The sequence below is a fragment of the Pangasianodon hypophthalmus genome, chromosome 5 (genome assembly GCF_027358585.1).
Source record: "Pangasianodon hypophthalmus isolate fPanHyp1 chromosome 5, fPanHyp1.pri, whole genome shotgun sequence".
NCBI classification, from domain to species: domain Eukaryota; kingdom Metazoa; phylum Chordata; class Actinopteri; order Siluriformes; family Pangasiidae; genus Pangasianodon; species Pangasianodon hypophthalmus.
Window position 1 is genome coordinate 67,066 of NC_069714.1, and position 24,127 is coordinate 91,192.

At 45.0% G+C, this 24,127-nt stretch overlaps 9 protein-coding genes across 9 annotated transcripts; all 9 read left to right on the forward strand.

Annotated features, from left to right (window-relative positions):
• Positions 1-435: 435 nt before the first annotated feature.
• LOC128318349 (histone H3) lies at positions 436-925 on the forward strand. Its single transcript, XM_053234128.1, has one exon. It carries the CDS (start codon positions 469-471, stop codon positions 877-879), a length of 411 nt encoding a protein of 136 aa, XP_053090103.1. The 5' UTR covers positions 436-468; the 3' UTR covers positions 880-925.
• A 3,799-nt stretch (positions 926-4,724) lies between these two features.
• LOC128318369 (histone H4) lies at positions 4,725-5,103 on the forward strand. The gene has a single exon (XM_053234148.1). The coding sequence runs from the start codon at positions 4,740-4,742 to the stop codon at positions 5,049-5,051; it is 312 nt and encodes a 103-aa protein (XP_053090123.1). The 5' UTR covers positions 4,725-4,739; the 3' UTR covers positions 5,052-5,103.
• Positions 5,104-5,635: 532 nt separating this feature from the next.
• On the forward strand, positions 5,636-6,095 carry LOC128318377 (histone H2B-like). Its single transcript, XM_053234156.1, has one exon. It carries the CDS (start codon positions 5,672-5,674, stop codon positions 6,044-6,046), a length of 375 nt encoding a protein of 124 aa, XP_053090131.1. The 5' UTR covers positions 5,636-5,671; the 3' UTR covers positions 6,047-6,095.
• A 3,997-nt stretch (positions 6,096-10,092) lies between these two features.
• Positions 10,093-10,891, forward strand: LOC128318334 (histone H1-like). The gene has a single exon (XM_053234113.1). The coding sequence runs from the start codon at positions 10,108-10,110 to the stop codon at positions 10,831-10,833; it is 726 nt and encodes a 241-aa protein (XP_053090088.1). The 5' UTR covers positions 10,093-10,107; the 3' UTR covers positions 10,834-10,891.
• A 471-nt stretch (positions 10,892-11,362) lies between these two features.
• LOC128318395 (histone H2AX-like) lies at positions 11,363-23,898 on the forward strand. Its single transcript, XM_053234177.1, has 3 exons — positions 11,363-11,794; positions 19,261-19,265; positions 23,483-23,898. Exons 1-3 carry the CDS (start codon positions 11,412-11,414, stop codon positions 23,881-23,883), a joined length of 789 nt encoding a protein of 262 aa, XP_053090152.1. The 5' UTR covers positions 11,363-11,411; the 3' UTR covers positions 23,884-23,898.
• LOC128318346 (histone H3) lies at positions 12,344-12,833 on the forward strand. The gene has a single exon (XM_053234125.1). It carries the CDS (start codon positions 12,377-12,379, stop codon positions 12,785-12,787), a length of 411 nt encoding a protein of 136 aa, XP_053090100.1. The 5' UTR covers positions 12,344-12,376; the 3' UTR covers positions 12,788-12,833.
• On the forward strand, positions 16,652-17,030 carry LOC128318368 (histone H4). Its single transcript, XM_053234147.1, has one exon. It carries the CDS (start codon positions 16,667-16,669, stop codon positions 16,976-16,978), a length of 312 nt encoding a protein of 103 aa, XP_053090122.1. The 5' UTR covers positions 16,652-16,666; the 3' UTR covers positions 16,979-17,030.
• LOC128318379 (histone H2B-like) lies at positions 17,582-18,041 on the forward strand. Its single transcript, XM_053234158.1, has one exon. The coding sequence runs from the start codon at positions 17,618-17,620 to the stop codon at positions 17,990-17,992; it is 375 nt and encodes a 124-aa protein (XP_053090133.1). The 5' UTR covers positions 17,582-17,617; the 3' UTR covers positions 17,993-18,041.
• On the forward strand, positions 22,178-22,971 carry LOC128318337 (histone H1-like). The gene has a single exon (XM_053234116.1). It carries the CDS (start codon positions 22,193-22,195, stop codon positions 22,916-22,918), a length of 726 nt encoding a protein of 241 aa, XP_053090091.1. The 5' UTR covers positions 22,178-22,192; the 3' UTR covers positions 22,919-22,971.
• Positions 23,899-24,127: the final 229 nt, after the last annotated feature.

Genomic DNA, 24,127 nt, shown 5'->3' on the forward strand with positions numbered 1-24,127 from the left:
TTAAAATCAGGACATGAGCACACTAATTTGCTAATAATTATATATGCGTTATATATATTATAAATAATTATATACTTGGAAAATATTCAAGTAGTAGCAGTAGTAGTAGTAATAGTAATAATAATAATAATAATAATAATAATAACAATAGTGAGGCGTGTTGGCTAAATGCAGTGTGAGGGATGAGAATATGTTTTGACGGCGGGCGGTTTGTGTGTAACTGGTGAATGGCAGAGTACAAAAGCGCTGCGCGCCCGTGGAATAGGGGCGGGCGCCTTGTGTTTCGAACTGTGCCGGTGGCGGAAGACGAGCCAATAGTCATCAAATGACGTCACACATTCTATCCAATGACAGACGAGTGCCTCCAAGACGCCCAATCAGCGCAGGGCAGCGTTAGGGCTTAAAAAGCCGGCGTTCGCGAGCGCCGTGTATTCTGTTTTTCGTCCGTGAAGTGCAGAGCTCGACGCTATGGCAAGAACCAAGCAGACCGCCCGTAAGTCTACCGGTGGCAAGGCGCCCAGAAAGCAGCTCGCCACTAAGGCCGCCCGCAAGAGCGCCCCGGCCACCGGCGGCGTGAAGAAGCCTCACCGTTACAGGCCGGGCACCGTGGCTCTGAGAGAGATCCGCCGTTATCAGAAGTCTACTGAGCTGCTCATCCGCAAGCTGCCCTTCCAGCGCCTGGTGAGAGAAATCGCTCAGGACTTCAAGACTGATCTGCGTTTCCAGAGCTCGGCCGTCATGGCCCTGCAGGAGGCGAGCGAGGCGTACCTGGTCGGCCTGTTCGAGGACACCAACCTGTGCGCCATCCACGCCAAGAGAGTGACCATCATGCCCAAGGATATTCAGCTGGCCCGCCGTATTCGCGGAGAGCGCGCTTAAACGACGACCGCGTCTAATCTACACAAAGGCTCTTTTAAGAGCCACCTCACAGTCTCAGTGAAATGAGCAAGTCTTCATCCCTTGGCTGTTTAAAAATTAATTGTAATGTGGTTTAAAAAAACATATTTTCATAAACTATATAAATTATTATAAATATGTTACGCATATTATATAATGTGTGTGTGCGTGCGCGCGTGATGTGCTTATACGCGCGCGCTCTCACGCTGTGGCACACTTACAGTGAAAAGGGAGCAGTGAACCATAAGATTTATTTGTGACGTCATGCGCCGAGGTCAGAGGCTTAGAACTATGCTGTTGGTTTGATTGACAGTTTTTCCCTTTATGACGCCGCGGGGATTCATCGATCTTTAAATGTTGGGGTTTCTGCGCGCGCCTCTTCACTAATTTGAAGGGGAGAAGCAGAAGGGTTTCTCCGTCATTCCGCCTAATAATGTCTTTCTTTTCTGCTTAGAAATAATCAGATACAATATTGGTGTGTATTTAACAAGGACAAAATGTAACATCTTATTTTTATTTATTCATTCATTCATTCGCTCATTTATTTAAACCTTTTTTTTTTTTTTTTTAAATCATTTCCATGTCAAGTGCTGAGAGGCCTGAAGAGACGTGCTTTAAAAATGGAATATGTAATAATAAAATGAAAAAAAATACTACTACTACTACTACTACTACTAATAATAATAATAATAATAATAATAATTAGAAGGAGTAATAAAGAAAGGCTAGATGAAAGAATAAAGGATGAGGAGTAAAATAAAGGTTGTTGTGAGCAGCGCTGTGTGTTGTTGTGGATGGATCTTGACTGCCATCGTGTGGCCAAGGTTAGGAAGTGTACTTTGCCCTAACCACTGCTGCCGCAAATATAGCAAGTCTACATAGTTAGTCTTTGTAATAAATCGTTTAAAGGGGGGGATCCTTCAAGAAATGTATGTCAATGCTATGTTTGTTGCGTGTCACAAAATATATTACGACATGACAAAAACAATAACAGCAACAATAAGAATGATTCTACTACCAATACTACTATAATAATAATAATAATAATAATAATAGGAAAGAGAAAAAAGGAAGACGAAGAAATAATATTGAAGAAAGACTAGAGTAAAGAATAAAAGTTGATGGAAGTGCACTTTGCCCTAACCACTGCTGTTTAACGCCGCAAATGTAGCAAGTCTGTAATAAATCGTTTAAAAATTTTTTTTTAAAAAAAGGAGGGAAATCCTTTAAGAAATGTTTGCCAATGCTATGCTTGTTGCGTGTTAGAAAATAGGTTAAAACATGACAAAAACAACAACAGTAATAATAATAATTCTACTACTTCTTCTTCTACTACTACTACTTCTGCTGCTACTAGTACTTCTTCTTCTAAAACTGCTACTGCTACTACTACTCATAATCGCCCTCGTGTGGCCAAGTTTAGGAAGTGCACGTTGCCCTAACCACTGTTGTTTATAGCCGCAGGTTAGGTCTACATCTGCAATAAAAAAATAAATAAATAAATAAATAAATAAATAAATAAATAAAGGGAGAAAAAACCTTTAAGAAATGTTTGCCAATGTTATGTTTGTTGCGTGTTACAAAATATATTAAAACATGATGACAATAACAACTACAATAACCATAATAATTCTACTACTAGTACTACTACTACTACTACTCTTAATAATAATAATAATAATAATAATTAGAAGAAATAAGAAAGAAAGACTAGAAGAAAGAATAAAGGTTGATGAATCAAATAATTATAAATCTAAAGGCTGGTGTGTGCAGCGCTGTGTGTTGTTGTGGATGGATCTTGACTGCCCTCGTGTGGCCAAGTTTATGAAGTGCACTTTGCCGCAACCACTGTTGTTTATAGCCTCTTGTTGTAAGTCTATATTTGTAATAATAATATAAATAATAAATAAATAAATAAATAAATAAATTTAAAAAAAGGGGGGGGGGGGAATCCTTTGGAATGTTTGTCAGGCTCAGGGTTACTGATCAGTAGGTCAGGGGTTCAGGCCCCAGCTCAGTGGTAGTAATGTATATGTGACAAGTAAAGGCTTCTTCCCTCTACTACTGATAATAGCTATTAAATAATTATCTTTTAGTATTTATTATAATGATTATTTATTAAATATTGTCATTACTGTATATCATTGCAACTATTATGTATTATATATCACAGTTATGTGATTCCGTGTAATGCCATCTGAACTGGATTCGGCTGCTCTTTGTACCTCCGCTGTAATATAAATGACAACTGATTCTACAGATTTCTGCTTAAGGTGCAGTATTTGGAGATTGGGAAGGTAGTTGTGTGTTGTGTTGTCTGTGATGTGCATCTTGTAAACTGTGTGGAATGTATCGTGTTGTGACCAAACACCAAGAAATATTCCTAATACATGTCAATACATATGGCAAATAAAATTACTCTGATAACAACAACACTGCTGCTACTACTACTACTACTACCACTTACAATAATAATAATAATAATAATACTGATAATAATAATACTGATAATAATAATAGTAATAATACTAATGTGTGCTCCTATTAATACTACTCCATTCTATAAGGCTAACAGACTTTTTGTGTAGTTAGTGAAGTGTGTTGTGCTGGATGGATCTTATTCATCCACGTGTGGCCGCATTTCGAAACTTGACTGCCTGCATCCGCAGTAAATAACTGGGTTCGGATAATGAAATGATTTAATAAATCAAATGTATGAACGCACGTCACATACATCGCACCCATACATGGTGATGTACGGAGAACACGGGGGTTGTTCTGTGCATCAACACGCTTCTACATGACAGTCTGATCGACACATCGAACATTGTAGACGTCTAATAAATGAGTAAAGTAAGTGGATAAGTTATGGACGGTGTTGTCAGATTGCAAAAATGTTGGGCTGCAAAATCCTCTTTACCGTGAGCGTTGTGTTTATAGAAAAGAGACGGCTTGTGAGTAGACAGTGCTTCGGTGTGTTCAGTAGAACACTGGCTTTGTGTCGACACACGTGTTTGATGAATTGTATATTAGTTTCTTTGGCACGAATGGTGAAGCGAGTATGCTTTCCTTGTGAATGACACTTGGAGTTTAAGAATGTGGAGTTTAAGAATGTTAGCGTTTGAGAAAGTGTATCTAATTTAGACATTATACCTTAGATAGTCCATTATATTTTGCCTTTGAGAGAACTGATAAAGTAAGGCCCGAGAGTTGTCTTTGCATTCCTTTCTGTGCCGCTTGTGAGTGACCTATTCGTGTGGTAAAATGTGGGCTCGATTAAAAGTGTACACAGACTGTGATGGTGATCAGCTGAATGAGGGGCCTACTAATAAGATGCTGTGCTGCTACGCGAGACCCGTCGTTATAGCAGGACATAGGAGTTTAGAATCCGGGCCTTGAGCCCACAGGCATGCTCAAAAGGAACGTCTCGTGTCTGTAAAGGGAATGTCAATGTTTTACAAACACAGAGTACTTTTACTAACCTCCTTACACTGACGGGTGTTTGTCTGTATGTTTTGTTTTTTTTTAATATATATGCCTTGCATATCAGATTAAGACTTCTACTACAATTACTACTACTACTACTGGAAAAACAACTACTACTAATAATAATAATAGTAATAATAATGTTTGTGTGTATAGAGAGGGTGAGGAAGAAGAAGACGCTAGCAGGTAGAAAGCTGTGGCGTTCTGTTTCTTTTTGAATGTGCTCTATTGTGTGACCGTTGGTCTTAGGCCCGCCTCCTCGCCTGTTCTCAACAAGGTCCTGTAGAGGGCGGATAAATATGTGGGCGCTGCGCGGCGAGTTTTATTGAGCAGCTTGACTTCGAGAGAGCAGCATCATGTCTGGCAGAGGCAAGGGCGGAAAGGGGCTTGGCAAAGGAGGCGCCAAGCGTCACCGTAAAGTTCTTCGCGATAACATCCAGGGAATCACCAAGCCGGCTATTCGCCGTCTGGCTCGCCGTGGCGGTGTTAAGCGTATTTCCGGTCTGATCTACGAAGAGACTCGCGGTGTGCTGAAGGTGTTCCTGGAGAACGTGATCCGCGACGCCGTCACCTACACCGAGCATGCCAAGAGGAAGACGGTCACCGCCATGGATGTGGTGTACGCCCTGAAACGCCAGGGACGCACCCTGTACGGCTTCGGCGGTTAAACGCTCCAACACCGAACGACGCGAACACAACGGCTCTTTTAAGAGCCACCCAAACATCCAGAAAAAGAGCTGTTTCTCGTGCTGTGTGTGTGTGGGGTTTTTTTTTTTTTTTTTTTGCGAGGGGGCCTTTAAGCAAATGGCGTCAAGCGCCGTACACACGTAGCATACAAGTAGAAGATAATTTCTGTATGAACACATAACGATCATAATAATCTAGTTTTCAATGTTTATATTTAGTGTGTACGTGTGTGTGTGTGTGTGTAAAACGCGTTAGAAGACGGTGGTAGTAGAGATAAATATATACATATATGTATGTGTGTGTGTGTATTTTTATTTTATTTTACTTTTTTCCTTTAGTTATAGTGCACATTGTGAATATAAAAAGGCGGGAAGGGAAACAAAGCGTAGCGGGGGGGAGCGAGGAGGAGGAGGAGGAGGAGGAGGAGGAGGAGGAGGGCGGAGCGGTGGGAGGCTCCCTGTATGAGGCGGGTTGGGATTTTGACCAATAAAAAAATGTTCTTCGCTTGTGCCTAATTACAATGTCGGCCTGTAAATAGAGCGGCCGCGAGGCGGGCGTTATTCATTCTCTCGCAGTTTACTGGAGAAGCAGCAGCAGCAACATGCCCGACCCAGCCAAGGCCGCTCCCAAGAAGGGATCCAAGAAAGCCGTGACCAAGACGGCCGGCAAAGGAGGCAAGAAGCGCAGAAAGTCCAGGAAGGAGAGCTACGCTATCTACGTGTACAAAGTCCTGAAGCAGGTGCACCCCGACACCGGCATCTCTTCTAAGGCGATGGGCATCATGAACTCGTTCGTGAACGACATCTTCGAGCGTATCGCCGGTGAGTCCTCTCGTCTGGCTCATTACAACAAGCGCTCCACCATCACCTCCAGGGAGATCCAGACCGCCGTGCGCCTGTTGCTTCCCGGCGAGCTGGCCAAGCACGCCGTGTCCGAGGGCACCAAGGCCGTCACCAAGTACACCAGCTCCAAGTAAAGCGCCTTACCGCCGTCTTCATCAACCCAACGGCTCTTTTAAGAGCCACCCACTCCTTCATATAAAGAGCATTTTCTTCTTTTCCTCTCTGTCTCTCTCTCTCTCTCTTTCTGTGTGTGTGTGTGTGTGTGTGTGTGTGTGTGTGTGTGTGTGTGTGGCGGGGGGAGGGGGGGCGCGTTCCCCGCCGGCTTTTATCGCGCTGTTTCCCCGCGACTGTTTTGTTCATTGTGTCAGTTTTGTAGTATGCTAAATGCACAGGTGAGTAAATATAAACTAGATTGTTCGAGCATTGCGCGTTCTCGGTGTTGCTAAATAATTTTATGGCAGAATGAAGTAATTCTAATCAGCGTTATAGCACTGCAAAATAATTCAAAATAGGGTTCTAGAGGCACAAAGTAACTCCAATAGGGTAATAGCAATACAAAGTAATTGAAAATGGGCTTATAGGAACAAGAGGTACTTGAAAATAGGTCTATAACAGTGTAACGTCATTCAAATTACCGTATTATAGAGGCACACAGTAATTCAACATAGGGTTGTAGCTGCACTAAGTAATTAATTCAAAATAGGATTATAGCGGCACAGAGTAATTAAATGTAGTGATATGGTACCACAAAGTACTTTCAAATAGGCTCATAGTGACACAGAGTACTTCAAAATAGGGTTATAGCAGCACGAAATAATTCAAAATAGGGTTATTGCGGTACTAAAGAACTCAGAATAGGATTATAGCGGCACAGAGTTATTCAAAATAATGTTTATAGCTGTGCAGAGTAATTATAAATAGGATTAAAGCAGCATGAAGTAATTCAAATTAATGTTAGAGTTACCACAAAGTAACTCAAAATAGGATTATAGTTGTGTCGAGTAATTCAAAATAGGGTTATAGAGGGACAGAGTAGTTCAAAATAAGATCGTCGTGGCACGGAATAATTCAAAATAGGGATATAGCAACAAAAAGTAATTCAAAATAGGCTTATAGCAGCATGAAGTAATACAAATTACTGGTACAGCACCACAGAGTACTTCAAAATAGGCTTTATAGCAGCATGAAGTAATTCAAATGACAGCACCACAAAGTACTTCAAAATAGGCTTATAGCAGTGCAGAGTAATTCAAAACAGGGTTACAGCAACTCAAAATATGGTTATAGCATCACAAAGTAATTCAAAATACGTTTATTGCATCACACAGTGATTCAAAATAAAGTTCTATCAGTGTGAAGTAAATAAATTAATGTTACAGCACCACAAAGTACTTCAAAACAGGCCTATTGCAGCGCAGAGTACGTCAAAATAGGCTTATAGCAGCACAGAGTACTTCAAAACAGGCCTACAGCAGCACAGAGTACTTCAAAAAAGGCCTATAGCCGCACAGAGTACTTCAAAATAGGCTTATAGCAGCGCAGAGTACTTCAACATATGGTTATAGCAGCACGATGTACTTCAAAATAGGCTTATAGCAGCACGATGTACTTCAAAATAGGCCTATAGCCGCACAGAGTACTTCAAAACGGGCTTATAGCAGCACGATGTACTTCAAAATAGGCTTATAGCAGCACGATGTACTTCAAAATAGGCCTATAGCCGCACAGTGTACTTCAAAATAGGCCTATAGCAGCACGATGTACTTCAAAATAGGCCTATAGCCGCACAGAGTACTTCAAAACGGGCTTATAGCAGCACGATGTACTTCAAAATAGGCTTATAGCCGCACAGAGTACTTCAAAATAGGCCTATAGCCGCACAGAGTACTTCAAAACGGGCTTATAGCAGCACGATGTACTTCAAAATAGGCTTATAGCAGCGCAGAGTACTTCAACATATGGTTATAGCAGCACGATGTACTTCAAAATAGGCTTATAGCAGCACAGAGTACTTCAAAATAGGCCTATAGCAGCAGGATGTACTTCAAAATAGGCTTATAGCAGCACAGAGTACTTCAAAATAGGCCTATAGCAGCAGGATGTACTTCAAAATAGGCCTATAGCAGCACAGAGTACTTCAAAATAGGCCTATAGCCGCACAGAGTACTTCAAAACGGGCTTATAGCCGCACAGAGTACTTCAAAACGGGCTTATAGCAGCACGATGTACTTCAAAATAGGCCTATAGCAGCGCAGAGTACTTCAAAACGGGCCTATAGCCGCACAGAGTACTTCAAAATAGGCTTATAGCAGCACAGAGTACTTCAAAACGGGCTTATAGCAGCACAGAGTACTTCAAAATAGGCTTATAGCAGCACGATGTACTTCAAAATAGGCTTATAGCCGCACAGAGTACTTCAAAATGGGCTTATAGCAGCACGATGTACTTCAAAATAGGCCTATAGCCGCACAGAGTACTTCAAAACGGGCTTATAGCAGCACAGAGTACTTCAAAATGGGCTTATAGCAGCACGATGTACTTCAAAATAGGCTTATAGCAGCACAGAGTACTTCAAAACGGGCTTATAGCAGCACAGAGTACTTCAAAACGGGCTTATAGCAGCACAGAGTACTTCAAAATGGGCTTATAGCAGCACGATGTACTTCAAAATAGGCTTATAGCAGCACAGAGTACTTCAAAACGGGCTTATAGCAGCACAGAGTACTTCAAAATAGGCTTATAGCAGCACGATGTACTTCAAAATGGGCTTATAGCAGCACGATGTACTTCAAAATAGGCCTATAGCCGCACAGAGTACTTCAAAATGGGCTTATAGCAGCACGATGTACTTCAAAATAGGCCTATAGCAGCACGATGTACTTCAAAACGGGCTTATAGCAGCACGATGTACTTCAAAATGGGCTTATAGCAGCACGATGTACTTCAAAACGGGCTTATAGCAGCACGATGTACTTCAAAATAGGCTTATAGCAGCACGATGTACTTCAAAATAGGCTTATAGCCGCACAGAGTACTTCAAAATAGGCTTATAGCCGCACAGAGTAATTCTAATCAATGTTATAGCAGCAGGAAATACTTCAAAATAGGATTCTAGCCATACTGAGTAAATCGCAATCACAAGTTTAAAGCACTGTGGAGGAAATACAAAATGTAGAAGTGTGAAGATAGAAGTGTGGAGTAAATAAAAATGCATTTATAGCAGCATTGGCTACATTTATCAATTAAAACGAGGTGATAGTTGAATAACAACGAATGGGGTTAGAGCTCTGTCGAGTTCATAAGACTAGAGTTACAGCAGTGTGGAATTGAATAAACATAAGGATATAGCAGAGCCGGGCTAAACGGCACTAGGGCTAGGGCAGAGCCGGGCTAAACGGCACTAGGGTTAGGGCAGAGCCGGGCTAAACGGCACTAGGGCTAGGGCAGAGCCGGGCTAAACGGCACTAGGGTTAGGGCAGAGCCGGGCTAAACGGCACTAGGGTTAACTAGGGCTAGGGCTAGGGCGGAGACAGGCGCAGGTAACGAGGCGGAGGTGCGCGCCGATCGAGGCGGCCACGAGGCGCACCTGGCGCCCCGGGACCACAAGAGGACGCGGCCGCGCACGAGGAGCGCCAGCCCGAGTGCCGGCGCCAGCCCGAGCGACGAAGACCAGACGAGGACAAAGACGCTGGGAGTCACGCTGCGGGAGTCGCCTCGTCCCTCCGAGCGCGCCCGCTCTCTCCCTCTTTCGCCCTCGCTCTCCACTCATGTGCTTTACACGGCCCAAAAGGGGCCTCGGTTCACATACTGCACGCCACACTCGGCCGGTGCAAACATAGCAGCAGCACTCACACGGCTCTCCTTCATCTCGGCCCGCAGGCCTCGCAAGGGCCACGCCGTTTTTTGCCCTCTTTTTACACAGCACAACGCACGAAATGCGCGGCCCGCCGGCTCGAGCGCCAGGCGCGCCGTGCACTTTTGTGCCCGCTGCGCGAGATTGGTGCTCTCTTCCTGGCCGTGGCGGGCCTCGGGAGAAACGGGAAAGCCCGTTCTCGCGAAACGCGTGCTTGAACGCTTTGGAGCTTGCCTGACGAGTCTGATTTTCGCCGCGAAATGCCATGAGAAAACACAGTTGCGAGCGCATCGCGGAAGCGCAGTCATTCAGCGGCGCCCGGGTTGAGTCTACAACGTTCTCATGTCTGCTTTTAAGACCAGCCCCCCGGCCGCGGGGAGGGAGGTTCCTGTGTTACACAGCGCCACAGCGATTGACTCTTTTATTCTACTTAGCTCCGCACACACAGACATGGCAGAAGTCGCTCCCGCGCCCGCCGCCGCGCCGGCCAAAGCGCCCAAGAAGAAAGCAGCTTCGAGGACCAAGAAAGCGGGCCCCAGCGTCGGCGAGCTCATCGTCAAGGCGGTTTCCTCGTCCAAGGAGAGGAGCGGCGTGTCGCTCGCCGCTTTGAAGAAGGCTTTGGCTGCCGGCGGATACGATGTGGAGAAGAACAACTCCCGCGTCAAGCTCGCCGTCAAGAGCCTCGTGACAAAGGGCACTCTGGTGCAGACCAAAGGGACCGGCGCGTCTGGCTCTTTCAAGCTGAACAAGAAGCAGACCGAAGCCAAGAAGCCCGCAAAGAAAGCCGCGCCCAAACCCAAGAAGGCGGCAGCCAAGAAGCCCGCCGCGGCTAAGAAGCCCAAGAAGGTAGCGGCCAAGAAACCCGCCGCCGCCGCCAAGAAGTCTCCTAAGAAGGCGAAGAAGCCCGCCGCCGCCGCCAAGAAAGCCACCAAGAGCCCCAAGAAGGCGAAGAAGCCGGCGACCCCTAAAAAGGCAGCCAAGAGCCCCAAGAAGGCAAAGGCTGTGAAGCCCAAGACAGCAAAGCCCAAAGCGGCAAAGGCGAAAAAGGCAGCCCCCAAAAAGAAATAAACATGTTTGTGTGTTTAATTCATGTTTTTGATCCTTAAACGGCTCTTTTAAGAGCCACCCATATTTTCGTTTAAAGAGCGATATTCCCTGTCCTCTCATGACACAAAATTATGCTTTTAGTGGATTGGATTCCTCCTCCCAAAACGGTAACAGAGGCTGTAGGAGGAACATGAACATATGGGCAAACTAGTAAGAATTTACATTTCTCTATAGCGTTGTATATCATTGTGTTAGTGTGTGCGTTTGTATGTCTATTTTCCCTTCTGTCTGTTTTCATGCGCTCTCTCTCTCTCTCTCTCTCTCTCTCTCTCTCTCTCTCTCTCTCACACACACACACACACACACACACACACACACACACACACACACAGGCGGCGTCACAAACGGGGGTGGGAGGGGTGTCGCGTAGAATAGAATGGTGGGCGGACGCTGGAATTTGACGGCGCGTTTGTGATTGGTTCTTCTGCCACAACGATCTTAGCCAATAAGAGAGCGGCTGTGTTGGCTATATCACGGAGGGCTCGGCGCGTAGTCTTTATTATTTCAGCGTCGTTCGTGGAACAGGTCTGATCATAACCATGAGTGGTCGCGGGAAAACCGGCGGAAAGGCTAGGGCCAAGGCCAAGACTCGTTCCTCCAGAGCTGGGCTGCAGTTCCCTGTGGGCCGTGTGCACAGGCTCCTGCGTAAAGGCAACTACGCCGAGCGCGTCGGTGCCGGCGCTCCGGTCTACCTGGCCGCCGTGCTGGAGTATCTGACTGCTGAGATCCTGGAGTTGGCCGGCAACGCCGCCCGTGACAACAAGAAGACCCGTATCATCCCCCGCCACCTGCAGCTCGCCGTGCGTAACGACGAGGAGCTGAACAAACTGCTCGGCGGGGTGACCATCGCTCAGGGTGGTGTGCTGCCTAACATTCAGGCCGTGCTTCTGCCCAAGAAGACTGAGAAGACCGTCAAGACCAAGTAAACGCGCCCACTGCTGCGTTTGCCAGTACCCAAAGGCTCTTTTAAGAGCCACCCACTTCTGCTCCAAAAGTGCAATGTTATTCCTATCTTCTTAATACAAAGCAAACGCGGTTAAAATCAGGACATGAGCACACTAATTTGCTAATAATTATATATGCGTTATATATATTATAAATAATTATATACTTGGAAAATATTCAAGTAGTAGCAGTAGTAGTAGTAATAGTAATAATAATAATAATAATAATAATAATAACAATAGTGAGGCGTGTTGGCTAAATGCAGTGTGAGGGATGAGAATATGTTTTGACGGCGGGCGGTTTGTGTGTAACTGGTGAATGGCAGAGTACAAAAGCGCTGCGCGCCCGTGGAATAGGGGCGGGCGCCTTGTGTTTCGAACTGTGCCGGTGGCGGAAGACGAGCCAATAGTCATCAAATGACGTCACACATTCTATCCAATGACAGACGAGTGCCTCCAAGACGCCCAATCAGCGCAGGGCAGCGTTAGGGCTTAAAAAGCCGGCGTTCGCGAGCGCCGTGTATTCTGTTTTTCGTCCGTGAAGTGCAGAGCTCGACGCTATGGCAAGAACCAAGCAGACCGCCCGTAAGTCTACCGGTGGCAAGGCGCCCAGAAAGCAGCTCGCCACTAAGGCCGCCCGCAAGAGCGCCCCGGCCACCGGCGGCGTGAAGAAGCCTCACCGTTACAGGCCGGGCACCGTGGCTCTGAGAGAGATCCGCCGTTATCAGAAGTCTACTGAGCTGCTCATCCGCAAGCTGCCCTTCCAGCGCCTGGTGAGAGAAATCGCTCAGGACTTCAAGACTGATCTGCGTTTCCAGAGCTCGGCCGTCATGGCCCTGCAGGAGGCGAGCGAGGCGTACCTGGTCGGCCTGTTCGAGGACACCAACCTGTGCGCCATCCACGCCAAGAGAGTGACCATCATGCCCAAGGATATTCAGCTGGCCCGCCGTATTCGCGGAGAGCGCGCTTAAACGACGACCGCGTCTAATCTACACAAAGGCTCTTTTAAGAGCCACCTCACAGTCTCAGTGAAATGAGCAAGTCTTCATCCCTTGGCTGTTTAAAAATTAATTGTAATGTGGTTTAAAAAAACATATTTTCATAAACTATATAAATTATTATAAATATGTTACGCATATTATATAATGTGTGTGTGCGTGCGCGCGTGATGTGCTTATACGCGCGCGCTCTCACGCTGTGGCACACTTACAGTGAAAAGGGAGCAGTGAACCATAAGATTTATTTGTGACGTCATGCGCCGAGGTCAGAGGCTTAGAACTATGCTGTTGGTTTGATTGACAGTTTTTCCCTTTATGACGCCGCGGGGATTCATCGATCTTTAAATGTTGGGGTTTCTGCGCGCGCCTCTTCACTAATTTGAAGGGGAGAAGCAGAAGGGTTTCTCCGTCATTCCGCCTAATAATGTCTTTCTTTTCTGCTTAGAAATAATCAGATACAATATTGGTGTGTATTTAACAAGGACAAAATGTAACATCTTATTTTTATTTATTCATTCATTCATTCGCTCATTTATTTAAACCTTTTTTTTTTTTTTTTTAAATCATTTCCATGTCAAGTGCTGAGAGGCCTGAAGAGACGTGCTTTAAAAATGGAATATGTAATAATAAAATGAAAAAAAATACTACTACTACTACTACTACTACTACTACTACTACTAATAATAATAATAATAATTAGAAGGAGTAATAAAGAAAGGCTAGATGAAAGAATAAAGGATGAGGAGTAAAATAAAGGTTGTTGTGAGCAGCGCTGTGTGTTGTTGTGGATGGATCTTGACTGCCATCGTGTGGCCAAGGTTAGGAAGTGTACTTTGCCCTAACCACTGCTGCCGCAAATATAGCAAGTCTACATAGTTAGTCTTTGTAATAAATCGTTTAAAGGGGGGGATCCTTCAAGAAATGTATGTCAATGCTATGTTTGTTGCGTGTCACAAAATATATTACGACATGACAAAAACAATAACAGCAACAATAAGAATGATTCTACTACCAATACTACTATAATAATAATAATAATAATAATAATAGGAAAGAGAAAAAAGGAAGACGAAGAAATAATATTGAAGAAAGACTAGAGTAAAGAATAAAAGTTGATGGAAGTGCACTTTGCCCTAACCACTGCTGTTTAACGCCGCAAATGTAGCAAGTCTGTAATAAATCGTTTAAAAATTTTTTTTTAAAAAAAGGAGGGAAATCCTTTAAGAAATGTTTGCCAATGCTATGCTTGTTGCGTGTTAGAAAATAGGTTAAAACATGACAAAAACAACAACAGTAATAATAATAATTCTACTACTTCTTCTTCTTCTTCTTCTTCTACTACTACTACTTCTGCTGCTACTAGTACTTCTTCTTCTAAAACTGCTACTGCTACTACTACTCATAATCGCCCTCGTGTGGCCAAGTTTAGGAAGTGCACGTTGCCCTAACCACTGTTGTTTATAGCCGCAGGTTAGGTCTACATCTGCAATAAAAAAAGAAATAAATAAATAAATAAATAAATAAATAAAGGGAGAAAAAACCTTTAAGAAATGTTTGCCAATGTTATGTTTGTTGCGTGTTACAAAATATATTAAAACATGATGACAATAACAACTACAATAACCATAATAATTCTACTACTAGTACTACTACTACTACTACTCTTAATAATAATAATAATAATAATAATTAGAAGAAATAAGAAAGAAAGACTAGAAGAAAGAATAAAGGTTGATGAATCAAATAATTATAAATCTAAAGGCTGGTGTGTGCAGCGCTGTGTGTTGTTGTGGATGGATCTTGACTGCCCTCGTGTGGCCAAGTTTATGAAGTGCACTTTGCCGCAACCACTGTTGTTTATAGCCTCTTGTTGTAAGTCTATATTTGTAATAATAATATAAATAATAAATAAATAAATAAATAAATAAATTTAAAAAAAGGGGGGGGGGGGGGGGGGGGGAATCCTTTGGAATGTTTGTCAGGCTCAGGGTTACTGATCAGTAGGTCAGGGGTTCAGGCCCCAGCTCAGTGGTAGTAATGTATATGTGACAAGTAAAGGCTTCTTCCCTCTACTACTGATAATAGCTATTAAATAATTATCTTTTAGTATTTATTATAATGATTATTTATTAAATATTGTCATTACTGTATATCATTGCAACTATTATGTATTATATATCACAGTTATGTGATTCCGTGTAATGCCATCTGAACTGGATTCGGCTGCTCTTTGTACCTCCGCTGTAATATAAATGACAACTGATTCTACAGATTTCTGCTTAAGGTGCAGTATTTGGAGATTGGGAAGGTAGTTGTGTGTTGTGTTGTCTGTGATGTGCATCTTGTAAACTGTGTGGAATGTATCGTGTTGTGACCAAACACCAAGAAATATTCCTAATACATGTCAATACATATGGCAAATAAAATTACTCTGATAACAACAACACTGCTGCTACTACTACTACTACTACCACTTACAATAATAATAATAATAATAATACTGATAATAATAATACTGATAATAATAATAGTAATAATACTAATGTGTGCTCCTATTAATACTACTCCATTCTATAAGGCTAACAGACTTTTTGTGTAGTTAGTGAAGTGTGTTGTGCTGGATGGATCTTATTCATCCACGTGTGGCCGCATTTCGAAACTTGACTGCCTGCATCCGCAGTAAATAACTGGGTTCGGATAATGAAATGATTTAATAAATCAAATGTATGAACGCACGTCACATACATCGCACCCATACATGGTGATGTACGGAGAACACGGGGGTTGTTCTGTGCATCAACACGCTTCTACATGACAGTCTGATCGACACATCGAACATTGTAGACGTCTAATAAATGAGTAAAGTAAGTGGATAAGTTATGGACGGTGTTGTCAGATTGCAAAAATGTTGGGCTGCAAAATCCTCTTTACCGTGAGCGTTGTGTTTATAGAAAAGAGACGGCTTGTGAGTAGACAGTGCTTCGGTGTGTTCAGTAGAACACTGGCTTTGTGTCGACACACGTGTTTGATGAATTGTATATTAGTTTCTTTGGCACGAATGGTGAAGCGAGTATGCTTTCCTTGTGAATGACACTTGGAGTTTAAGAATGTGGAGTTTAAGAATGTTAGCGTTTGAGAAAGTGTATCTAATTTAGACATTATACCTTAGATAGTCCATTATATTTTGCCTTTGAGAGAACTGATAAAGTAAGGCCCGAGAGTTGTCTTTGCATTCCTTTCTGTGCCGCTTGTGAGTGACCTATTCGTGTGGTAAAATGTGGGCTCGATTAAAAGTGTACACAGACTGTGATGGTGATCAGCTGAATGAGGGGCCTACTAATAAGATGCTGTGCTGCTACGCGAGACCCGTCGTTATAGCAGACATAGGAGTTTAGAATCCGGGCCTTGAGCCCACAGGCATGCTCAAAAGGAACGTCTCGTGTCTGTAAAGGGAATGTCAATGTTTTACAAACACAGAGTACTTTTACTAACCTCCTTACACTGACGGGTGTTTGTCTGTATGTTTTGTTTTTTTTTAATATATATGCCTTGCATATCAGATTAAGACTTCTACTACAATTACTACTACTACTACTGGAAAAACAACTACTACTAATAATAATAATAGTAATAATAATGTTTGTGTGTATAGAGAGGGTGAGGAAGAAGAAGACGCTAGCAGGTAGAAAGCTGTGGCGTTCTGTTTCTTTTTGAATGTGCTCTATTGTGTGACCGTTGGTCTTAGGCCCGCCTCCTCGCCTGTTCTCAACAAGGTCCTGTAGAGGGCGGATAAATATGTGGGCGCTGCGCGGCGAGTTTTATTGAGCAGCTTGACTTCGAGAGAGCAGCATCATGTCTGGCAGAGGCAAGGGCGGAAAGGGGCTTGGCAAAGGAGGCGCCAAGCGTCACCGTAAAGTTCTTCGCGATAACATCCAGGGAATCACCAAGCCGGCTATTCGCCGTCTGGCTCGCCGTGGCGGTGTTAAGCGTATTTCCGGTCTGATCTACGAAGAGACTCGCGGTGTGCTGAAGGTGTTCCTGGAGAACGTGATCCGCGACGCCGTCACCTACACCGAGCATGCCAAGAGGAAGACGGTCACCGCCATGGATGTGGTGTACGCCCTGAAACGCCAGGGACGCACCCTGTACGGCTTCGGCGGTTAAACGCTCCAACACCGAACGACGCGAACACAACGGCTCTTTTAAGAGCCACCCAAACATCCAGAAAAAGAGCTGTTTCTCGTGCTGTGTGTGTGTGGGGGTTTTTTTTTTTTTTTTTTTGCGAGGGGGCCTTTAAGCAAATGGCGTCAAGCGCCGTACACACGTAGCATACAAGTAGAAGATAATTTCTGTATGAACACATAACGATCATAATAATCTAGTTTTCAATGTTTATATTTAGTGTGTACGTGTGTGTGTGTGTGTGTAAAACGCGTTAGAAGACGGTGGTAGTAGAGATAAATATATACATATATGTATGTGTGTGTGTGTATTTTTATTTTATTTTACTTTTTTCCTTTAGTTATAGTGCACATTGTGAATATAAAAAGGCGGGAAGGGAAACAAAGCGTAGCGGGGGGGAGCGAGGAGGAGGAGGAGGAGGAGGAGGAGGAGGAGGAGGAGGAGGAGGAGGAGGAGGGCGGAGCGGTGGGAGGCTCCCTGTATGAGGCGGGTTGGGATTTTGACCAATAAAAAAATGTTCTTCGCTTGTGCCTAATTACAATGTCGGCCTGTAAATAGAGCGGCCGCGAGGCGGGCGTTATTCATTCTCTCGCAGTTTACTGGAGAAGCAGCAGCAGCAACATGCCCGACCCAGCCAAGGCCGCTCCCAAGAAGGGATCCAAGAAAGCCGTGACCAAGACGGCCGGCAAAGGAGGCAAGAAGCGCAGAAAGTCCAGGAAGGAGAGCTACGCTATCTACGTGTACAAAGTCCTGAAGCAGGTGCACCCCGACACCGGCATCTCTTCTAAGGCGATGGGCATCATGAACTCGTTCGTGAACGACATCTTCGAGCGTATCGCCGGTGAGTCCTCTCGTCTGGCTCATTACAACAAGCGCTCCACCATCACCTCCAGGGAGATCCAGACCGCCGTGCGCCTGTTGCTTCCCGGCGAGCTGGCCAAGCACGCCGTGTCCGAGGGCACCAAGGCCGTCACCAAGTACACCAGCTCCAAGTAAAGCGCCTTACCGCCGTCTTCATCAACCCAACGGCTCTTTTAAGAGCCACCCACTCCTTCATATAAAGAGCATTTTCTTCTTTTCCTCTCTGTCTCTCTCTCTCTCTCTTTCTGTGTGTGTGTGTGTGTGTGTGTGTGTGTGGCGGGGGGAGGGGGGGCGCGTTCCCCGCCGGCTTTTATCGCGCTGTTTCCCCGCGACTGTTTTGTTCATTGTGTCAGTTTTGTAGTATGCTAAATGCACAGGTGAGTAAATATAAACTAGATTGTTCGAGCATTGCGCGTTCTCGGTGTTGCTAAATAATTTTATGGCAGAATGAAGTAATTCTAATCAGCGTTATAGCACTGCAAAATAATTCAAAATAGGGTTCTAGAGGCACAAAGTAACTCCAATAGGGTAATAGCAATACAAAGTAATTGAAAATGGGCTTATAGGAACAAGAGGTACTTGAAAATAGGTCTATAACAGTGTAACGTCATTCAAATTACCGTATTATAGAGGCACACAGTAATTCAACATAGGGTTGTAGCTGCACTAAGTAATTAATTCAAAATAGGATTATAGCGGCACAGAGTAATTAAATGTAGTGATATGGTACCACAAAGTACTTTCAAATAGGCTCATAGTGACACAGAGTACTTCAAAATAGGGTTATAGCAGCACGAAATAATTCAAAATAGGGTTATTGCGGTACTAAAGAACTCAGAATAGGATTATAGCGGCACAGAGTTATTCAAAATAATGTTTATAGCTGTGCAGAGTAATTATAAATAGGATTAAAGCAGCATGAAGTAATTCAAATTAATGTTAGAGTTACCACAAAGTAACTCAAAATAGGATTATAGTTGTGTCGAGTAATTCAAAATAGGGTTATAGAGGGACAGAGTAGTTCAAAATAAGATCGTCGTGGCACGGAATAATTCAAAATAGGGATATAGCAACAAAAAGTAATTCAAAATAGGCTTATAGCAGCATGAAGTAATACAAATTACTGGTACAGCACCACAGAGTACTTCAAAATAGGCTTTATAGCAGCATGAAGTAATTCAAATGACAGCACCACAAAGTACTTCAAAATAGGCTTATAGCAGTGCAGAGTAATTCAAAACAGGGTTACAGCAACTCAAAATATGGTTATAGCATCACAAAGTAATTCAAAATACGTTTATTGCATCACACAGTGATTCAAAATAAAGTTCTATCAGTGTGAAGTAAATAAATTAATGTTACAGCACCACAAAGTACTTCAAAACAGGCCTATTGCAGCGCAGAGTACGTCAAAATAGGCTTATAGCAGCACAGAGTACTTCAAAACAGGCCTACAGCAGCACAGAGTACTTCAAAAAAGGCCTATAGCCGCACAGAGTACTTCAAAATAGGCTTATAGCAGCGCAGAGTACTTCAACATATGGTTATAGCAGCACGATGTACTTCAAAATAGGCTTATAGCAGCACGATGTACTTCAAAATAGGCCTATAGCCGCACAGAGTACTTCAAAACGGGCTTATAGCAGCACGATGTACTTCAAAATAGGCTTATAGCAGCACGATGTACTTCAAAATAGGCCTATAGCCGCACAGTGTACTTCAAAATAGGCCTATAGCAGCACGATGTACTTCAAAATAGGCCTATAGCCGCACAGAGTACTTCAAAACGGGCTTATAGCAGCACGATGTACTTCAAAATAGGCTTATAGCCGCACAGAGTACTTCAAAATAGGCCTATAGCCGCACAGAGTACTTCAAAACGGGCTTATAGCAGCACGATGTACTTCAAAATAGGCTTATAGCAGCGCAGAGTACTTCAACATATGGTTATAGCAGCACGATGTACTTCAAAATAGGCTTATAGCAGCACAGAGTACTTCAAAATAGGCCTATAGCAGCAGGATGTACTTCAAAATAGGCTTATAGCAGCACAGAGTACTTCAAAATAGGCCTATAGCAGCAGGATGTACTTCAAAATAGGCCTATAGCAGCACAGAGTACTTCAAAATAGGCCTATAGCCGCACAGAGTACTTCAAAACGGGCTTATAGCCGCACAGAGTACTTCAAAACGGGCTTATAGCAGCACGATGTACTTCAAAATAGGCCTATAGCAGCGCAGAGTACTTCAAAACGGGCCTATAGCCGCACAGAGTACTTCAAAATAGGCTTATAGCAGCACAGAGTACTTCAAAACGGGCTTATAGCCGCACAGAGTACTTCAAAATAGGCTTATAGCAGCACGATGTACTTCAAAATAGGCTTATAGCCGCACAGAGTACTTCAAAATGGGCTTATAGCAGCACGATGTACTTCAAAATAGGCCTATAGCCGCACAGAGTACTTCAAAACGGGCTTATAGCAGCACAGAGTACTTCAAAATGGGCTTATAGCAGCACGATGTACTTCAAAATAGGCTTATAGCAGCACAGAGTACTTCAAAACGGGCTTATAGCAGCACAGAGTACTTCAAAACGGGCTTATAGCAGCACAGAGTACTTCAAAATGGGCTTATAGCAGCACGATGTACTTCAAAATAGGCTTATAGCAGCACAGAGTACTTCAAAACGGGCTTATAGCAGCACAGAGTACTTCAAAATAGGCTTATAGCAGCACGATGTACTTCAAAACGGGCTTATAGCAGCACAGAGTACTTCAAAATGGGCTTATAGCAGCACGATGTACTTCAAAATAGGCTTATAGCAGCACAGAGTACTTCAAAACGGGCTTATAGCAGCACAGAGTACTTCAAAATAGGCTTATAGCAGCACGATGTACTTCAAAATGGGCTTATAGCAGCACGATGTACTTCAAAATAGGCCTATAGCCGCACAGAGTACTTCAAAATGGGCTTATAGCAGCACGATGTACTTCAAAATAGGCCTATAGCAGCACGATGTACTTCAAAACGGGCTTATAGCAGCACGATGTACTTCAAAATGGGCTTATAGCAGCACGATGTACTTCAAAACGGGCTTATAGCAGCACGATGTACTTCAAAATAGGCTTATAGCAGCACGATGTACTTCAAAATAGGCTTATAGCCGCACAGAGTACTTCAAAATAGGCTTATAGCCGCACAGAGTAATTCTAATCAATGTTATAGCAGCAGGAAATACTTCAAAATAGGATTCTAGCCATACTGAGTAAATCGCAATCACAAGTTTAAAGCACTGTGGAGGAAATACAAAATGTAGAAGTGTGAAGATAGAAGTGTGGAGTAAATAAAAATGCATTTATAGCAGCATTGGCTACATTTATCAATTAAAACGAGGTGATAGTTGAATAACAACGAATGGGGTTAGAGCTCTGTCGAGTTCATAAGACTAGAGTTACAGCAGTGTGGAATTGAATAAACATAAGGATATAGCAGAGCCGGGCTAAACGGCACTAGGGCTAGGGCAGAGCCGGGCTAAACGGCACTAGGGTTAGGGCAGAGCCGGGCTAAACGGCACTAGGGCTAGGGCAGAGCCGGGCTAAACGGCACTAGGGTTAGGGCAGAGCCGGGCTAAACGGCACTAGGGTTAACTAGGGCTAGGGCTAGGGCGGAGACAGGCGCAGGTAACGAGGCGGAGGTGCGCGCCGATCGAGGCGGCCACGAGGCGCACCTGGCGCCCCGGGACCACAAGAGGACGCGGCCGCGCACGAGGAGCGCCAGCCCGAGTGCCGGCGCCAGCCCGAGCGACGAAGACCAGACGAGGACAAAGACGCTGGGAGTCACGCTGCGGGAGTCGCCTCGTCCCTCCGAGCGCGCCCGCTCTCTCCCTCTTTCGCCCTCGCTCTCCACTCATGTGCTTTACACGGCCCAAAAGGGGCCTCGGTTCACATACTGCACGCCACACTCGGCCGGTGCAAACATAGCAGCAGCACTCACACGGCTCTCCTTCATCTCGGCCCGCAGGCCTCGCAAGGGCCACGCCGTTTTTTGCCCTCTTTTTACACAGCACAACGCACGAAATGCGCGGCCCGCCGGCTCGAGCGCCAGGCGCGCCGTGCACTTTTGTGCCCGCTGCGCGAGATTGGTGCTCTCTTCCTGGCCGTGGCGGGCCTCGGGAGAAACGGGAAAGCCCGTTCTCGCGAAACGCGTGCTTGAACGCTTTGGAGCTTGCCTGACGAGTCTGATTTTCGCCGCGAAATGCCATGAGAAAACACAGTTGCGAGCGCATCGCGGAAGCGCAGTCATTCAGCGGCGCCCGGGTTGAGTCTACAACGTTCTCATGTCTGCTTTTAAGACCAGCCCCCCGGCCGCGGGGAGGGAGGTTCCTGTGTTACACAGCGCCACAGCGATTGACTCTTTTATTCTACTTAGCTCCGCACACACAGACATGGCAGAAGTCGCTCCCGCGCCCGCCGCCGCGCCGGCCAAAGCGCCCAAGAAGAAAGCAGCTTCGAGGACCAAGAAAGCGGGCCCCAGCGTCGGCGAGCTCATCGTCAAGGCGGTTTCCTCGTCCAAGGAGAGGAGCGGCGTGTCGCTCGCCGCTTTGAAGAAGGCTTTGGCTGCCGGCGGATACGATGTGGAGAAGAACAACTCCCGCGTCAAGCTCGCCGTCAAGAGCCTCGTGACAAAGGGCACTCTGGTGCAGACCAAAGGGACCGGCGCGTCTGGCTCTTTCAAGCTGAACAAGAAGCAGACCGAAGCCAAGAAGCCCGCAAAGAAAGCCGCGCCCAAACCCAAGAAGGCGGCAGCCAAGAAGCCCGCCGCGGCTAAGAAGCCCAAGAAGGTAGCGGCCAAGAAACCCGCCGCCGCCGCCAAGAAGTCTCCTAAGAAGGCGAAGAAGCCCGCCGCCGCTGCCAAGAAAGCCACCAAGAGCCCCAAGAAGGCGAAGAAGCCGGCGACCCCTAAAAAGGCAGCCAAGAGCCCCAAGAAGGCAAAGGCTGTGAAGCCCAAGACAGCAAAGCCCAAAGCGGCAAAGGCGAAAAAGGCAGCCCCCAAAAAGAAATAAACATGTTTGTGTGTTTAATTCATGTTTTTGATCCTTAAACGGCTCTTTTAAGAGCCACCCATATTTTCGTTTAAAGAGCGATATTCCCTGTCCTCTCATGACACAAAATTATGCTTTTAGTGGATTGGATTCCTCCTCCCAAAACGGTAACAGAGGCTGTAGGAGGAACATGAACATATGGGCAAACTAGTAAGAATTTACATTTCTCTATAGCGTTGTATATCATTGTGTTAGTGTGTGCGTTTGTATGTCTATTTTCCCTTCTGTCTGTTTTCATGCGCTCTCTCTCTCTCTCTCTCTCTCTCTCTCTCTCTCTCTCTCTCACACACACACACACACACACACACACACACACACACACACACACACAGGCGGCGTCACAAACGGGGGTGGGAGGGGTGTCGCGTAGAATAGAATGGTGGGCGGACGCTGGAATTTGACGGCGCGTTTGTGATTGGTTCTTCTGCCACAACGATCTTAGCCAATAAGAGAGCGGCTGTGTTGGCTATATCACGGAGGGCTCGGCGCGTAGTCTTTATTATTTCAGCGTCGTTCGTGGAACAGGTCTGATCATAACCATGAGTGGTCGCGGGAAAACCGGCGGAAAGGCTAGGGCCAAGGCCAAGACTCGTTCCTCCAGAGCTGGGCTGCAGTTCCCTGTGGGCCGTGTGCACAGGCTCCTGCGTAAAGGCAACTACGCCGAGCGCGTCGGTGCCGGCGCTCCGGTCTACCTGGCCGCCGTGCTGGAGTATCTGACTGCTGAGATCCTGGAGTTGGCCGGCAACGCCGCCCGTGACAACAAGAAGACCCGTATCATCCCCCGCCACCTGCAGCTCGCCGTGCGTAACGACGAGGAGCTGAACAAACTGCTCGGCGGGGTGACCATCGCTCAGGGTGGTGTGCTGCCTAACATTCAGGCCGTGCTTCTGCCCAAGAAGACTGAGAAGACCGTCAAGACCAAGTAAACGCGCCCACTGCTGCGTTTGCCAGTACCCAAAGGCTCTTTTAAGAGCCACCCACTTCTGCTCCAAAAGTGCAATGTTATTCCTATCTTCTTAATACAAAGCAAACGCGGTTAAAATCAGGACATGAGCACACTAATTTGCTAATAATTATATATGCGTTATATATATTATAAATAATTATATACTTGGAAAATATTCAAGTAGTAGCAGTAGTAGTAGTAATAGTAATAATAATAATAATAAT

Bases quoted from the DNA above. Each gene is read 5' to 3' on its own strand.
- LOC128318349 (XM_053234128.1), top strand. From the start codon at position 469: ATGGCAAGAACCAAGCAGACCGCCCGTAAGTCTACCGGTGGCAAGGCG.
- LOC128318369 (XM_053234148.1), top strand. From the start codon at position 4,740: ATGTCTGGCAGAGGCAAGGGCGGAAAGGGGCTTGGCAAAGGAGGCGCC.
- LOC128318377 (XM_053234156.1), top strand. From the start codon at position 5,672: ATGCCCGACCCAGCCAAGGCCGCTCCCAAGAAGGGATCCAAGAAAGCC.
- LOC128318334 (XM_053234113.1), top strand. From the start codon at position 10,108: ATGTCTGCTTTTAAGACCAGCCCCCCGGCCGCGGGGAGGGAGGTTCCT.
- LOC128318395 (XM_053234177.1), top strand. From the start codon at position 11,412: ATGAGTGGTCGCGGGAAAACCGGCGGAAAGGCTAGGGCCAAGGCCAAG.
- LOC128318346 (XM_053234125.1), top strand. From the start codon at position 12,377: ATGGCAAGAACCAAGCAGACCGCCCGTAAGTCTACCGGTGGCAAGGCG.
- LOC128318368 (XM_053234147.1), top strand. From the start codon at position 16,667: ATGTCTGGCAGAGGCAAGGGCGGAAAGGGGCTTGGCAAAGGAGGCGCC.
- LOC128318379 (XM_053234158.1), top strand. From the start codon at position 17,618: ATGCCCGACCCAGCCAAGGCCGCTCCCAAGAAGGGATCCAAGAAAGCC.
- LOC128318337 (XM_053234116.1), top strand. From the start codon at position 22,193: ATGTCTGCTTTTAAGACCAGCCCCCCGGCCGCGGGGAGGGAGGTTCCT.